General features: G+C 57.1%; 1 protein-coding gene across 6 annotated transcripts in view; it reads left to right on the top strand.

Annotated features, from left to right (window-relative positions):
• Positions 1 to 1019: 1019 nt before the first annotated feature.
• Positions 1020 to 16889, top strand: part of PER2 (period circadian regulator 2) — a 45069-nt gene continuing 29199 nt past the window's right edge. The window contains exons 1-7 of one of the 6 annotated variants that reach the window (XR_007405881.1): positions 1020 to 1175; positions 2546 to 2672; positions 3860 to 4094; positions 4807 to 5067; positions 14390 to 14619; positions 15291 to 15353; positions 16244 to 16395. Coding sequence is in view for 5 of the 6 variants with exons in the window: in XM_025463626.3 (XP_025319411.1) it covers positions 14408 to 14619; positions 15291 to 15353; positions 16244 to 16395 (427 nt within the window). In the remaining variant the exon portion in view is untranslated. Of the gene's footprint in view, positions 1176 to 2545; positions 2673 to 3853; positions 4095 to 4806; positions 5068 to 5592; positions 5679 to 5742; positions 5896 to 6258; positions 6436 to 14389; positions 14620 to 15290; positions 15354 to 16243; positions 16396 to 16889 lie in introns of those variants that run through there. The other 5 variants (XM_025463626.3, XM_049101238.1, XM_025463628.3 and 2 more) reach the window with 5 other exon arrangements.

Below are 16889 nucleotides of genomic sequence, written 5' to 3'. Positions count from 1 at the left end.
CAGTGGAGTGTCCTAGTTGATGCCAGGGACAGGTATGCCAAATTCCAAATTCCCTTGAGCGCTCATTCCAAGATGCTGGTCCAGACCACTGACTCTGCGGCGGGGCCCAGGGTCTGTCCCCACCACCTGCCATCTGCTCTGCTCGGTGGCGCTGATGTGGCCTCTCACTGTGCAGAGGCAAGCACACGGGCTTTCTGGGGGCTCCCAGGTGCTGGTGGTGGCAATGCCAGGGAGTCCATCTCTCCCCCAAGTCCCTGGCACCCCCACCCTAAGCCTCCCTCCCTGTGTCAGGGGCCACAGCAGCTGCCATAGTGCCACAAGGGTGGGGGCCTCCTATTTGCCCCTCCTCCTCCCTCATAGGGCCCGACCTGTTGAGGAGAGACAGGGACACGGGCACCCAGCAGCCCTCCTGCCCAAGCTCTCCTTCTCGGTGGGCCTGTGGCGGGCCCCAAGCGCCTGTAGTCCAGTCACCTGGGCTCCTGCCTCTGCGCCTCAGGTGACCCACCACCACCCCTTGAGAACGATCCAGTCAAACCCCTTTGTTTCCTCCAAGAAGCTCTGGTCTGGGGGCAGGCGGTATGTCTTCCACATTGGGCAGCAAGGAGAAGCCAGTGAGCCAGGGCAAACGAGGCAGGTAACACACTGTGAGGCCCAGGGCAGAATTTTCCGGAGGAAAAACCTACAGGCAGAGACTGGGGCAGAATTGGCAGGGCCCTGTCATCCCAGGACAGGCGCCGAGGGCCAGCATGGCTGCGTAGACCCGTGGTGGGTGTTGGGACATGTGAAAAGCCCGCATCCCAGCTGTCGGCACCTGTGAATCCTTCGGGTCTTTGAAAAGGAATTAAGAGGGTTCAGGCAGCAGCTGGCCAGCCACGTCGGAGAGGGAGCTCTCCGGCAGGGAGGACATTCAGGGTTCCAGACGGACATTGGAGTTTGGACTCTGGTCACCTGGTTCCCAGACTCCGCAGGGGTGTGGTGGTGAGGGTGGCCAAGAGATCATTCTGTAGACAAAGGTGGTCTCTGCCTGGTGATGTAAGACGTGGCCCCACATGATTCCTGGGTGCACTGTGACATCAAGGGTCTTTTGCAAAGGGACGGCGGGGACCTGGACACATGTCCTGTGGAGCTGTGAGGGTGAAACGACAGCACACATGTGGAGTGTGGTGCCTAACTCGGTGAGTGCATGCTGGGCCTCAGCTTGCCCTGAGGCCTGTGCTGCCCGCCCCCCGTCACTCCCCGCCGTACGTGTGCGGCTCAGACCTCAACCTCCTGAAGGACCCAAGGCCCTGACGCAGATGGGCCTTGTTTGTCCCCCAGTCTGACACTGCCCCCAGGACCTCCGTGGTTGGGGGCTGCCTGTCTGGCTACCCCTCAGGGCCAACCAACCCCAGCACTTCGGGCAGAGCCAAACTGGGGTGACAGCCTCAGGGACCCCACAGCGGGCAGCGTGCGACTGGACGAGAGACCCTGCCACGGGGCCTGCATCGTCCCGTCGGGTGGCGCACCAGTCCAGGAGAGAGGCTTCCGCCCTCCGCAGACAGAGGCACCTGGGAGGTGGCAGTCACCTTGCACACAGGTGGCCCTGTTGGCATGCTGTCTTTCCTGGGGCCCCACCAGGAGACTGAGGGTATTGGTGGCCCAAGACCTCCGGAGAGGGTGGTGCTGAGCTGCCAGAGACCAGGCAAAGGTGTGGCCGCAACTCAGCCTGCCCACTGCCGCCCCCACCTCCCTCACCAAAGGGGACACTTCAATCCTTGGGTTTTCTTTTAATGGCCTCATGACCAGGAAGTTTGACGTTTTCATCCTTTCTGAAATGATACGCTAGCGAACAGATTTTTTGGTTTCAGTTAAAACCATGTCTTTTATTTAGAAAGCTGATAAGAGAAGTCAGTTGGGAACACGTTTAATCAGTGGATTCCTACAGCAATCGAGGAGGAGCTTACAATATTAAAAAAAAAAAAAAAAGGGCAGTATCAGGGCGCCTGGGCGGCTCAGTCGGTGAAGTGTCTTCCTTTGGCTCAGCTCATGATCCCGGGGTCCTGGGATCGAGCCCCCTGCTCGGGGGGGAGGGGAGGGAGTCTGCTTCTCCCTCTCCCCCTGCCTGCCACTCTGTCTACTTGTGCTCTCTCTCTCCACCAAGTAAATAAATAAAAATTTTTTTTGAAAGAAGCAGAAACTTGACCAATAATATTTTCATTCATGTATATCTTTTGTTTTAAATTATAATAAGGAAGTAAGCAAGTCTATACAGATTGTTATATAGTCGAGACAAAGCTATGGTGATTTAAATTATTTGCAGATCTGCAAAAACTAGATTAACTTGGAGGGGTTATTATAAAGTAAATAAATTTCATAAATCAATAAGTGCCATGGATTAAAACCCCATTATACCTATGTATGATTTAAAAGAACCACCACAAACCTCTCAGCAAACTGTAAGAGAAAAAAACCCTTCTCTATCCGATAAAGGCCATCTATGAAAAAGATAAGCACCTAAGGCTGACATCATACTTCATGGTGAAACATCAAGTGCTTTCTCCCGCAGATGAGGAACGGAGCAGGAATGTCTCCTCTGACGGTGGCAGGTGTGTCTGGCTGACACAGTGCCTGTCGCAGAGTAGTTGCCCAGGACACGGCTGGCTAACTGAGTGCACGAGTGGATGAGAGGGCTGGTGAGTGGCTCTGCAAGGGCATGAGGCCCAGGCATAGAGGCGCCCCAGGCAGGGCCCCGGCATGGGGTGGGTAGGGCTGGGCCCATGGGAACAAACAGGTTGGTAGAAGTGGCCTGGGGGCGGGAGCTCAGCAGCCTCTGGCTGGGAAGCAGGGTGAAGGCAGACACCAGTGGCCAGCCACTTGCCCTGACAGCATTCCCCAGGCAGCTGGGGAAACTGGCTTACCACCCCCTGCCCCGGCTTCCTCCTTGCCAGCCTGCCACCCTTGGTGCTCATAGTGATTTGCCTGGCCAAGGGTTCTGTGTTAAGGTGACAGCTAACCCAACACATTTCCAGGTGAGTATAGGCTGACCAGGAAAGGATTCATTCCCAGCACCACTTTAACCCTGTAGCAAACACACAAACACACACACACACACACACACACACACACATTCAGGATTCTGGGTTCAGTGAGAATGGCACCTATGGACTTAGCCTGGTTCTACGGGTGTCACTTCATCTGCATTGCAAATGACGGATCCGATGAGATACACTTTGCATACCAATCCCCCACAAACACTTAGACCTAGACAACTATTTGTGGAGTGAATGAAAGTTCCCAATAACAAGAATAATAATAATGAAAAAAAAAAACTTAGCTGTAAGATCCTGAAAATAGGGTAGGTTCTGATGGGTTCTAGAGGTCCATTATGTTTTATAGTTTTTTAAATAATAGATTTCAACATCTTTCTACCAGATTTATGGGTAGAAATAGAAAAGGCTAAATTTAGGGAGGAAATGTGACATGAGGCTACAAGCTGAATATGGAACAGGACCACAGAAAAGCTGAGCGGGAGAAGAATCTCTGTGTGATGTGGATGAGCTGTCTGTTTACTCTTGTTTCCAGAACAATGGAGCTTACCATTGACGTCAATGTACATGAAGGAACAAAAGGCCTTTGGGTGTACACAGGGTGCAGCTGGGCCTGGATTTGCTTGGGGCGTGTGTGTTAGGGAGGGGGCGGGAGGGTGTCTAAGTGTCAGTGTCAGAGAAACAGGAGGAGGGCCTCTTTCACCTTGGAGTGTGAGCCACACACGGGGGTTTGGGGGAGGTAGGGCTTCCGGGGGCAAGGGCTGCCCTGATGAACTTGGCATAGGCCCAAGTTTGCATCTGTGTCTGACAACGTTGAATTCACGACTTGTCAGGGAGAAGGAAAGAAGCGGCTCCTGAATGTGGGTTTGCGTGCAGCAAGAAGAGGCCCAGTGGAGGGAGATGCCAGAGGCCCCTTCGGCCCTTCAGAGTCCCGCCGGCTCCCCCTCCCTGCTGGGACCCTGCATTTTCAGAGCCTGCTGCAGCTGAGCGGCCTCGGATCCCGCATGCTGCTTCATGTCCTACAAGCAGGTCCCGGGCCTCTGGCCTGTCTGCGAGGACGTTCCCCAGGTACCTTTTTTTTTTTTTTTTTTTTTAGTTTTTATTTATTTATTTATGATAGTCACAGAGAGAGAGAGAGAGAGAGAGGCAGAGACACAGGCAGAGGGAAAAGCAGGCTCCATGCACCGGAGCCCGACGTGGGATTCGATCCTGGGTCTCCAGGATCGCGCCCCGGGCCAAAGGCAGGCGCCAAACCGCTGCGCCACCCAGGGATCCTTCCCCAGGTACTTTAAACAGAAACCCCAGGCTTCACGTGCCCCAGGCAATGCTCAGTGAAAGAAAACCGGCAGCAGCCTGGGTGCTCCAGGTGCGCAGCCTGCGTGCTCCAGGTGCACAGCCTGGGTGCTCCAGGTGCGCAGCGTGGGTGCTCCAGGTGCGCAGCCTGCGTGCTCCAGGTGCGCAGCGTGGGTGCTCCAGGTGCGCAACCTGCGTGCTCCAGGTGCGCAGCGTGGGTGCTCCAGGTGTGCAGCCTGGGTGCTCCAGGTGCGCAGCCTCCGTGCTCCAGATGCGCAGCGTGGGTGCTCCAGGTGCGCAGCCTGCGTGCTCCAGGTGCAGCACCGTCTCCCGCCCGGAGGGAGCCCTAGGCCCCCCGCCCCTGGGTCTCTCCGGCGTGCACCTTAGGAAAACCTTCCTTTTGCAGACGCCTTTCCTTGTCGCTCTGCAAGGGCCGCTGCGGGTACCTCCGGCCTTGGTGAACCGACTATTTACATTCCCGCTGCAGGAATGAGCCGGCCCGTGTTCCCTAGTGACGTGGTTGGGAGCGTCATTTGTTTCTCCTGTACCTCCTCCTGGTGGAAAGGACCCTCATTTGCTGAATCCAACACTGCGACACGTGAGCTCAGAAAGAAGAAAGGCCACTCGGGCAGCTGCGGGTCCTGCGGACGCGGAGCGAGGGCGGCCCTGGGAGGCCCGGTGGGCGTGCACCTGCCGCTCGGGGCTGCAGCCTGGGCTCGGCGCGGCGGGCGGAGATGAATGGGCGTGAGTAAGTGAATGAACGGGACCGAGGGAATGAATGGAAGCTGCCCGCAGGGGGCCTCCGGCGGGGCGCGCCTCCGGCCGGTCCCCAAAGGCTGCAGCCTTCCAGCAAGGCCGCGGCTTCGCGGAGCCCGGCGCCCCGCAGACCACCCCCCCCCGCCCCCGCCGCCCCGCGCCCAGCTCCCCCGGGCCGCGATGGTACGCGCCACTCCGCGCTCGCCCCGCCCACGCCCGCCGGCCGTCCTGAATGGAAGGAGCGGAGACCGGAAGTGGAAGGGACCACTCGGGAGGACGAGCGGGGGGGGGCCGAGCGCGTCGCGTCTTCATTGAGGAACCGACGCTGTGAACATGGAGTTCCATGTGCGTCTTATGTAAAGAGAGCGACGGGCGCTGCAGCCAATGGGCACGCGGCGCTCGCAGGCCCGGCCCCCCCGGTATGCAGATGAGGCTGCGCTCCAGCCAATGGCTGCAGCCGGGGGCGGGCGCAGCGCGCGCAGTCACGTTTTCCACTATGTGACAGCGGCGGCGGCTGCGGGCTGCGCTCGGCTCCCGGCGGCGGCGGCGGGGTCGGCGGCGGGGGCGGCGGACGGACGCGCGGAGCGGCGGGGACGCGGCTCGGTGAGGCGGGCGGGCGCGGCGGGCTGGCGGGCGGTTGGGCGCGGGCCGCGGTCGGGGCAGCCTGGCCGCGGCTGGTTACGTAACCAAGGGCCTCGGGCCGCGGGCTGGGGTCCGGGCGACCCGCTCGGGGCGGCGGCGGCGGCGGCGGCGGCTCCTGCAGCCCTCGGGGGCATTGGACTCCTCCGCTTAAAACCGGCGCGGGGCGTGGGAGCGGGGGGTGAGTACTGCTGTCCCCATTTTGCAGATGGAAAAACCGAGGTCCGGAGAGGTCAGGCTACTTGTCCGAGGCCGGGGCGCCACTGAGCGACTACCACCTGGAACTGCCCTTCTCTAGATTATTTTTGTTTTGTGGATCTTCCCTCTCCTCCCCGTGCCCCTTGGGCAACCCAGGGTGGGCACAGCTGCCCCCGGGGAACATGCAGGGCCCCACAAGGGAGCTGGTTTCCCGCCCAGGCTCAGGCTGGGGAAGGCCGCTGATGGGCACAGGTCTGGGAGCGGTACCTGGACAGCCCGTGGTCCAGTCCCTGTGCCAAGCCAGGTCTTGAACCCTGTGCACAGGGAGGCGCCACCCAAGGTCCGCCCGCTGCGGCTCCCCTGGACCTCCCGGTAATTATTCCCTCTCCCCAGACTGAGTAGAAGGGGGTCCCACCCCGATGCAGCAATCACACCATCTTTGGAGGGTGTGCCTTGCCTGCCGAGGCCCAGACATGGACCAGGGGCCCGGCAGTGGCCTGCTTCCGTGCTCCAGGAAGGCCAGGTAAGGGATGGGAACCCGGTTGCCAGGGTTTCTGTAACCTACACGCAAGAAGGCAGTTTGGAAAGCTGATTCATACAGCAGAGCCAGAAGGTACCCTGGACATCATCCAGGGCAGCACCTTGGCTTGACAGATTAGGACACTGAGGCCCTGACACCTTCTGGGCCCACACTGTGGCAGGGCCAGGCCCCGGCCCGGTTGTCTGCAGGGCCTTCCCATCATCCTGAGGGTCTCGATCTGGGTCAGGATGAGCTTCAGAGGTTCTACAAAAGCCTGACATCGGGTGCTGAATGCTGAGTGGGCTGGAATTTGAGGGGAGGAGCCCTAGGTCCCCCAAATGCTAAGAACCACAGCACCATGGCAGAAGCTCCTCGATGGGTACTGCTGAGCTCCCAGGTCTGACACTGGCGGCCACTGCCTTCTCCCTGGCTGCAAAGGGAAGACACCCCACCCCCATAGCCCCACCTGGGGTTTCTTGCCCCGGGCTGGGTTTGGCTGAGAATGAACAGGGCTCTCTCCGAAGGCTTTAATTGGAAATCGAGTTTTTATCGAGTTTTTGTATACAAGGTAAATCACTTTTTGTAAGTTGTATGTGTAAAATGAGGAAAGGGGCTCCTCTTTTTTTTTTTTTTTTTTTTTAAATGGGAGCTACGTGATATGCCAATGCAGGGATGGCACCGTGGGTGTTCACAGTTATCTGTCACTGGCATCCTGGTGTGATTCACTGGTAAGAACTAACACAGCCTGGCTCTCTGGAGGCTGGGGTGACTCAGCCACTGCTCTGGGCCTCAGTTTCCTCGTCTGCACGGAGGCCTCCGATTAGGAAGTCTCCCAGGCCTGTGTGCACGCCTAGGTTTTTGGGTTCTGGTTACTCTACGGGAGATTTTCTCAGGCACCTGTGCCGGAGTCCGAGATGTCTGATATGCTCAGCGTCAGCTCACGGCACGTTCCCCTTTGAGGCGCATCTGCCACGCTTCGAAGGAAGTAGGAAAAGCTCCCCTCATTCGCGCTGTGTCTCATGCACACACTCAACTTGCAGAAAAATACTGGCGGGCACGCCTCTGTTTTTAAATGGCGATGTCACCTCCCCAGGCCTCAGCAACCACAGGCTCTGTCTGGCCACTGAGTGGCTGGCAGGACCTCTCAGCATTCAGTCAAAAGAGGAGAATGACACTGAAAACTAAGCCGAGGCCCATCACTGCTCCACCACCTGCCTCTGCTCCGCGCCCGCCGCCCCTGCCCCCTGGGAAGCAGGCCCACCTGCAGACCTAACGGGGAGCTGGAGCCGGGGGCGGGGGGGGGTCTGCACAGGGGCCTCTGATGCGTCCTTCCCCTGTGCTGCTCTGTTAGGCCCTGGTTCCAAGTCTCTAAGCCCCACGTCTGTAAGAAGCTTGTTACTGCGTTTCCTGGGCTAGAGCAGGCGGGAAGCAGCGGGGGGTGGGGGGGGGGGACTGCCCCAGAGGCCCGCGGGCTCCTGTGCTCCTGCGGGTGCCCGGCAGGGGTGGGAGCAGCTCAGGTGTCCACAGGCACCCAGAGGAGCTCCTTCCCTGGACGCCGAAGCCAGGATGCTGGCGTTTGTCGTCATCGCTGTGTTAAATGTCATGCTTAATGCATATTTGAGGCTTTGGACACAGAGTTGAGAGAATCCAAAGGAGTCTTAGTGAGCCCGGAGCGAGAGGAGCGTCTCCCCTGCCGTCTTCCCTTCCATATTTGGACAGCGTTTGCCTCGGTTACCCAGCTGTTGCCATGGAGAGCGCGGGTGTTTATTTAGCAGGACAAACATTTTCTCCAGATTACAGCAGGCTGGCCTCAGGGAATTGGCTCCTACCAGGAAGTAGCAAACATGTTACAATATTTGAGGTTGTAAAATACCATGGGCTCCCAGACAGAGTCCAGACTGTGAGATCCCTGTTACATAAAGTGTGAGGACAGACATAACTAACCAGGCCGCAAGAAGTGAGGCTGGCGGTGACCCTGGGGGTGGGGATGGCTGGGAGGGCCACCAGGGGCCTCCGGGGGACTGGTCGTGTGCCGCCTCCGAGCTGGGTGCTAGGGACACGGGTGTACTCGGTCCGGGGCCATACATCGAATGAAGACTTTTCCGTATATATCTTATATTTCTGTTTCAACGCGCGGATCGACTCAAGCGATTGAAGCACACGTGCACTGACTTCCGATTTCCACAAAGAAATGCAGCACGCCCCGCCCCCCCGCCACCCCTTAGGCTCGAGGTATTGAGGGCCAGAGGCCTTCACCTGCCCTGGAGCCCTGGCGGTGGCCGTGGAGGACGGGGCTGAGGACCAGGCTGTGCTTTCGTTCCCGGTTCCTTTTCACTATTTTTCATGGAAACTATGAATACATGTGAAAGTAGAGAGGATGGCGTAATGAACCCTCCTGAACTCATCAGCCAGCTCTGACGAGCTGGCGCTTGGTCCCTCTCCTTCCATGCCCCCACCTCCTTCCTCCCCCTCCCGTATTAGTGTGAGCCCGTCCCAGACTATGACCTCATTGCGGACGGTACTTTCTAAATGTTCCTGTGTCCGGTCAAGGCAACCCTCGCTAGTAAGTTGTGGTCACGTGACTAGCGTCAGGGTCCAGGCTTAGCTCCTCCAGTCTGCCCGTTCTCTGGGGGCAGAGCCACTGAGCGGACGTCTGCAAGGGGGCAGCAAGGGGGACTCCCGGGACAGCTGCACCTCAACTACCCTGGCACCCGTTTTTCAGCCTGGCTGTCCTTTCCTTTCTGGGGTCCCAGGGGCCCCAGACCAAGAGCGCTTCTCCCCAGGGGTGAAAACAGGTTTGCCCAGGGCTCCCCAGGGGCCTGGCAGTGCTGGCACGAGCAGGTGCTCCGTAAACGTTTGTGGAGGCAGGAGGCAAAGTCTGCTTTGTTGAGCACGTCGGTTTTGCCAACGTGGCAAAATGAGGTTGGGCCGTTAGAGCCACTGGTGCTGAGCGATGCATTTTCTGGAATGATGAAGTTTCAGGTGGTTTGGTCGGTTTGTTGTTTCACATCGCTGCCATGCTGGTCTGACCCTCTTTGCGAAGATTTATCTTCCCCCTGAGGTAATCCTGTGACTCCTACTCAATGAGCCCTACTCAGACGGGCTCCTGGGGTCTGGGAGGGTGGCAAAGCCAGGAGCTCTCTGAGGAGCTAAGAGACAAGCCCTTGGGCGTGCATGGAAGCGAAGTGTGTGTTGCCTCCTTCCAGAGCGTGTCTGACTGCCTGAGTTGGGAGTGGCCAGCTGAGCTCCTTGTCCTTTACATACAAGCCAGGGTCGGCTCTCGCAGGCAGCAAAATATCTGCTTTAAAAAAAATTATTTTGTTACCCCATCTGTTTTCCTGCAGTGATTGGCAGTGATGATAAAAGCCGGCCTTTGTTGGACACAACTGCCTTCCAGACGCTTGGCACAGGCTGGGCCATTTAACCCTCCCAGCAACCAGTGAGGTGCTGCTTCCACCCCCTTACAGATGAGGAAACAAGGCACAGAAGGCTCGGGAACTTGCCCAAGATCACAGGGTCAGGAAGCGGTGGAACCCGCTGCAGCCCTTGCCATCCAGGGCAGATCACGTAACCCTCAGCCTTCACAGCTCACTCATGGAGAGGACCGGCTACTTGTCCCGGGAGGGGCTGTGGGATGAGATGGATGATGTGCAGGGGTGCTGGGGGGGTGGGGAGGGCAGGAGGAGGAGAATGCCCCCCCCCCGGCAGCCCCTTGGCAACTCTACCAAACCATAGTAAGAGCCCCCTAAGAGGTCCTGCTTCCACCTTGCCTCCACCCTGTGACCCTGTTAGAGTTTAAGTCAGAGCTTGTTGTGCAGAACTCAGTTTCCCATCTCACTCGGAATAGAGCCAGCATCCTGGCTCTGCCCCTGCAAGGTGCCATGTGATCCAGCTCCGACCTTGCAGTACCCTCCTATCCTCTGCGTTGCCCACTCTGCTCCAGGCTGGTCCATCTTCCTCAAAGGCCCCTGGCTCAGGACATTCGCACTTGCCCCCACCGCCCAGCCTAGAATATTCTTCCTCCAGCACCTTCCTGGCCCACTCTCTCACTCTCTTCAGCCTGTTTTAGTTTGGTTTCTTTTAAAAGTAGAATCTGGGCCAACACATAGTGCTAGCATTTCACTGGGAGGTGCAATCCCAGGGCAGCAAGAGTGAGGGAGCGGGGAGGTAGAAGGCTGGGACGCAGGCTGGTCTCTCGGCCCGTGGGGGCCTCGTCAGAAAGGCCATGCAAAAGAAGAGGACGAAGAAGAAAGGATAGAAAGTAAAGCTGCCCGGGGAGTGTGCTGTCCCTCCGGCCAGTTGCTTCACAAGCCTCTGGCAGCAGCTGGGGAGGCGAGGGGCCACCCCCAGAGTGCGGCCTTCCTCTGAGGCCACGCGAGGCCAGCACGGCCAGAGACTCCAGGCTGCCCCCGGTGTGAAGCCATGAGGCCCGGGGAGTGGAAACCCCGCGGTGGCTGGCAGGAGTGAGGCCGAGGGGCTGTGGCTCAGCACCACGCGTGCGGGCGCAGGTACAAGGCCAAACGTTGCCGTCCATGCGCCGTCTCTGGCCGCACTCCCCGCCTCGCCCACGCAGCCCGGCCTCGTCTGCTCTGTTGCTTTCTCTGTAGCACTTGGCCTTCATCGGCTGTCTGGGCCCTTCCCTCGTGGGTGGTCTGTCTTCCCCACTGGAACGTAAGCTCCACAAGGGCAGGAAGGACGTCCGTCCCATTCTCTGACCTACACCCACCCGCAGCGCCGTGAGCTGGAGGAGCCAGTTAATGGACGGAGGGCGGCGCCCAGCCTTGCCGACGTGCTGTCCTAACGGTGTTCTTGTTCCTTCGTGTCCCACAGTCTCCTCTGTCCGTGTGTCCCCAGCACAGATGTCCCAGGCTGCGTGTCTTTAACCATATGTGCGGGGCTCCGGGGACACAGCAGGGGACAGCTCACGGCCCCAGCACATCGGGGTGGAAGACGGGACGCCCCGCAGGGGGTGTGGGGCAGCAGGGGGAGAGGTCTGCTGTTTGTGCAGGACGGACAGGCTGTCAGCAGGATGAGTCCTGTGGGCACCAGGGAGCAGCAAGTGCAAAGTCCCTGAGGTCGGAGCTCAGCGTCAGGGCCGAGGAGGCGGGCTGCAGCGGAGATGCTCAGGAGGCAGCCAGGGAGGCCTCGCAGGGCTGTAGCCCCTCATGCATGCTGGGGCCGTGCTCGGGGCCAGGGGGAGCAGGACTGGGCGGGGGCCAGGTGAGGCACAGGCTCCGTGTGGAAGTCGAGGCTGGCACTGGCCAGGTGCCCACGGTGGACAAGGCGGACGGTCCTTCGGTAGTTTAGTCACTCCGGACACCACGCTCGTGGGTCTTTGTGTGCACGTGCGGGCATGCCTGGGGGGCAGAGGGGCCCCCTAGCACGGGGAGGGCAGGATTGTAACTCTTGCTAGACATGCCCAGAGGCCCCTCCAGAAAGACCGTTCTGTGACCACAGCAGCGCACAAGGTCCCCACCCTGTGGACGCCGGTTGCCCTCGGTCCTGCTCATTTCTGGTGACCTCATCCTTTGTGTTTTCCTCACGACCGATGAGGTGGAGCATGTCTCCGGGTTCCGGATCTTCGGCGGTTTCCTTCGTGGGAGTAGCCCATTCTTAGTCCTTGGTCTCCCTCTTCCCAAAAGCGAGCACCTTCCGTGCTCTCATCCAGTCGGCTAGAAGGTCCCTGAAAACACTGTGGTCAGGTGTTTTGGTGTTTTGGGTTCTCCGTGACTCAGCGTCCTGATAACGTGCTGCTGTGTAAAGCCACGATGAGCAGGTGTGTTCCCTGCAATTTCCTCCCCTTGACCACGACCGTGGAGACCGTATCCTCCCGGTATCAACCGTGTAGACCGTGTCTTCTGCCCAAGACTCACAGGACGTTCCACCCTCTGTAGGTGACCCGTGTGGTTTCCCTGTTTGGATGTGGGTAGGATTTTTTTTTTTTCCCTTGGAAACATCATTTTACATCAGGACATCACTAGGCTTGGACTCTTCATGTAATTTTTTGCCTAATATTCAAGGAATCCTTTCACCGCCGGATGCAAATCTGTCTTCAGCCAGGACGGTTTCCTTGGTGCGTATCTTTCCTTAGAGTCTCTGCGTCACTGTCGTGGTGTCTCTTTCCAAAGGAGCTATTACCCGTGGGTGAAAACACGGCTCTGACGCCTTGTTTTTCCCTTAGCACTTTTCAGGGCTCCTCATGCTCATCCTCGACATCTCTGAGGCCACCTTCTTCATTACGGATTCTGGGCTTGGTCTTTCTGATTTTCTGTTCTAAAGTGGCACTTTCATCTCCCTCTGTGGCTTCAGTTCATCCTTCTTACTTGTTTCCTTCAATCCACCATTTCTCGATTTTTATTTATGCTACGGAGCAAGTGCTAGCCTGCGTCTGCTGCGCTCCTCCGTGCCCTGCAGGTTGTGTTCATCTGGTCTTGGCTGCACATCTTTTCAGAAGACTCACTATGGCTTTTCCCTGTTTGTTGATTCATGAACAAGACAAGGTCTAATGAGACCTAATGTGGTCAGATTCTCCATGGGTCCCCGTCTTTAGGAGCAGGCGGGCACGGGATCCAGCGCCTCGAGCAAGTCACTGACTTGTTTCCTCGTTGTAGACTAGAACCCAGAATGGTATGCTCTGCGCTGTCCCATGCCCAGTGATCAGGAGCGTTACGTGAAACGGTGTGTGTCTGTAGTTGCCCCCATCAACCAGGTGTCTGGGCTGTTTCTTGAAGCACATGGACCTGTGGGCACATCCTGCCCCCCCCACCCCCACCCCAAGACTCCACTCAGGGCAGTGTTGCAGGGCCTTCCGGATTGTCCCTCCCCCGCTCAGTGCCCAAGGCTGGCCTTCTGGGACTGTGCTAGTGGGTCCTCTTGCTTCCTGGCTTCCTGCCCACCGAGGTCAGGAGGAGAGAAAAGCCGAGGGTTTACGCCCCCAGCTCTGGTCTCCCAAACTGCAGGTTGTCTGGGTTCCTCTGGTTTCAGCAACCATCCCTCTCCCTGCCCTATAGGCCCAGGGTAATAACAGCTTCCCCCTTCCCATACCTGCCTACCTTCCGGGGCCAGATGTCTTCTGCTTCCTGCCAGTACCCTGAGGAGACACCGTCCTGGGTCCTCCTCTCCCGGGGACATCTCTCTCTCCACGCTTAGGTTTCCGGTAGAACCCCTCTCTCATTGCATGCTCCCTGTCTGCTCATCCCCGTGATTATCTTCTAGAATTATCGCAGATGCCTTGAGGCTGGTCTGGCTCCAACCTCAGCCCCACTCCACCTTCTTACCCCTAAACACCAAAGTTAAAGTTTCTATATAGCACAGTGGTGAAGACCTGCCCAAATGCAACAAAGTTCGTTCATCTGGTACCTCGAACCCTTCAGTGGCCTGGCGCTGGTCTCCCTCCCCTCTGCGCCCCCACTTGCACACGCCCCCTGTGCTGCTGTCACGGGGGCTCCCACCCACTGGGCCCTCTTCACAGGGCAACACCTTCTTCATAGCCTCCTGTCTCCCTGAAGTCTCCCTTGCCCGCCAGCGGGGCCCGGGGTCTCCTGTAGCTTGGGATGGCCAAGACTTCTGAATTTGCTGCTCCCCAACATCACCTGGGGAGATTTGTAAAATGCAGGTTCCTAGGCCCTGCCAGCCATTCAGTGAGAACCTGATTTTTCCCAAGGCTCCCCACGTGCTGGGCAGTGATCGACCTCTTGTCACCTCCCGACTAGGCCATCAGCGATTTGATGTCTGGGGGCTGTGGCTGTAGGATTCCTCTGCCTTCCTAATTCAGGCGGGTAGGCGATAGGAGCTCAGTGAGTAAGAACAAAGAATCCCTGTGATTGACCCTGACTGCTACCAGCGTGTTCAGCGAAGTGTGGTACCAGGTTCCAGGTTCTGGGGGAGCACTCCATGCGATGGCTGCAGTGACTCCCTGCATTCTCCAAGGCCTCACGGCAGTTCTCTCTTTTCCCAGCTTCATTGTGGGACCAACATGAACAGATACACCGAATACCCACCCAGCCCCAGTCACCCTGCCCAGGAGCCCGTGGAGGCTGAGCCCAGTGGAGCTCTGCTCCAGGAAGATGTTCACATGAGCAGTGGCTCTAGTGGAAATGAAGCCAACGAAAACCACTCCCCAGGGCGGGACTCGCAGGGCAGCGAGGAGCTGGGGATGCTGGTGGGGCCGCCCGTCGTCCACCCAAGGTAGGTGGGGCCCTCGGGCCACCAAGGCCGGCCACCTGGCTGTTTTCTCAGCATCTCCTCCCGTTGTTTGATTGCCTTTGAGGTCTTTTTTTTTTTTTAAGATTTTTATTTTTTTATTTATTTATAGAGAGAGAGAGAGAGAGTCACAGGCAGAGGGAGAAGTAGGCTCTATGCAGGGAGCCCAACATGGGACTTGATCCTGGGTCTCCAGGATCACAACCCGGGCTGCAGGCGGCACTAAACCACTGCACCACCGGGGCTGCCCGCCTTTGAGGTCTTTAAATAATGATTACCATGTTTTTCAACATTTAAGAAAACCTCATTGACTCAGAATAACTAAAATGTACTATAATGATGCCATGGTTGAAGTTGAATATCTGATTGCCAATAGATAGATGCCCAGTGAGTCTAGTAGGATCTTGGGAGCAGAGGAGTACGCAGCCCTGCTAGCAGCCGGGAGTCTAGAACATGAACTTGCTCAATTAGTCCTTCTCCCAGTACATAAAACTTGGAGGCCTTATGCTCCAGCTTTCCCTTAACCTTGTATTATTTTGTGATTGTCTTACTACACGTGACTACACGTGTGGGATCGTGGTCACGGTTGGATGGGGAGAAGCGGGTAGAGTGCACAGTCCTCTGAGTCTGGCCTTAGTTCTTGTGCTTCCATACAGTCCAGGTGCCTTTGGCCTCATGATGGCGAAGTCCGAACACAGCACGTCTGCAAGTGGCTGCAGGTAAGGCCAGTTAGAAGTCCCTCGATTTAGGATCCTTACAGAAATGGAGATTTGTTATTGGAGGTTAGTTTTGGGGTAATGGGACGTTTTTCAGCCTTCCGCTAGACCCTGTTGGTCTGCTCCACTGTCTCTGTTATGAGCCAGCTGCACCCTCTCGGACCCTGGCTGTTCAGGGCCCCTAGAATGTTCCAGATCTGGATCCCCTCTGGCTCCACTGTACAGGCCTTGTCTGCATCCTAGACACTTCCATCTGGAACATTCTTCCCCTTTCTTAGGTGTTTGTAACGAAGGTGTCCTTAATTTCACATCCACAGACATTTTTATGTCACCCCTGGAGCAAAGTCCGGCTCTCAGGCCTGAGTGTGTGGGCACCTGAGACCGTACCTCCAGCATTCTTTCTGCACCCCCTGCTCTAAACAGGAAGGGCCCACCTGTTTCATCTTCCTCCCGTCTCTGTATCCTTAAGTTTAGAGGCTCTACTTATGAGTCTTTCGTCTCCGAAGTCTGCTATTTATTCTCTGTAATCTCCATCACTCCCTCCTTTTCTGTCTGACAGGGCAGGAAGGCACAGCTCTGAGGCACGGAGCCCACTCCATCCTTGGGGACAGAGTGCCCAGGTTGGGGGGGGGGGGTCTGCAGCCCTTAGTGGTTCTCAGCTGGGGCTCTCTGTCTCCCTGCAGAAGATGGGCAGCAGCATCAGGAGACATCTTTGATTGTCACATTTGGCGAGGGTGCAAATGTGGCAGGGAAGGCCAGGGATGCTGCGCATCCTGCAGGGCTCCACAGAGAACCACGTGGACCAAAAGATCCTAGTGGCCTGATTGAGGGACGGGACTAGATGCATGGGAAGGAGGAGTCGGGAAGCTAATGTGTGATCGCCTCTTTAACAGCGAGCAGTCTGCCAAAGCGGATGCGCACAAGGAACTGATAAAAACCCTGAAGGAGCTGAAAGTCCACCTGCCTGTGGACAAGAAGGCCAAAGGGAAAGCCAGCACATTGGCAACCTTGAAGTACGCGCTCAGGAGCGTGAAGCAGGTGAAAGGTGCGTCTGGTTCGTGTACTTGTCCCAAACTCGTAGAAATAAGTTGCATTGTGTCGACTTTCTAAAGCCCAACCCTGAAATCGCAAAAGGAAATTCTAGAAGTCCGATGAAATCACAAAGATCGGAAACCCTTATTCTTTGCAAGTTTTCTACTGTACTTGACATTCAGAGAAAAAAAAAAAAAGTAGAAAACCAGCTGATAAAAAGGTATTTACAGCACAAAGCTTTTGTGCTCTGGGCTGGGGTCAGGTCATATTCAGGGTAGCCTGCATCCTCCAGGCTCAGGCTGGAGCTGAGCTGGAGTTGACTGAAATGTGTCAGCTCGGAACAGAATTTGAGTAGAACATCCCAAGGTGTGGAGCTGAGGGCTGGTCGCTCCTTTGAAAAATAACAGGAGATACCAGGAGGCTATTGCCAGATCTTACCCTTACAGGACAATACTTGAGAGCTCCTGCATGTAAGACCTTGGGCAATCTGTTCTGTTTGTCTAGAAA

Source organism: Canis lupus, chromosome 25, assembly GCF_003254725.2.
Source record: "Canis lupus dingo isolate Sandy chromosome 25, ASM325472v2, whole genome shotgun sequence".
NCBI classification, from domain to species: domain Eukaryota; kingdom Metazoa; phylum Chordata; class Mammalia; order Carnivora; family Canidae; genus Canis; species Canis lupus.
Note: the sequence above shows the minus strand (reverse complement) of the source record. Positions and strands in the feature narration are given on the sequence as shown.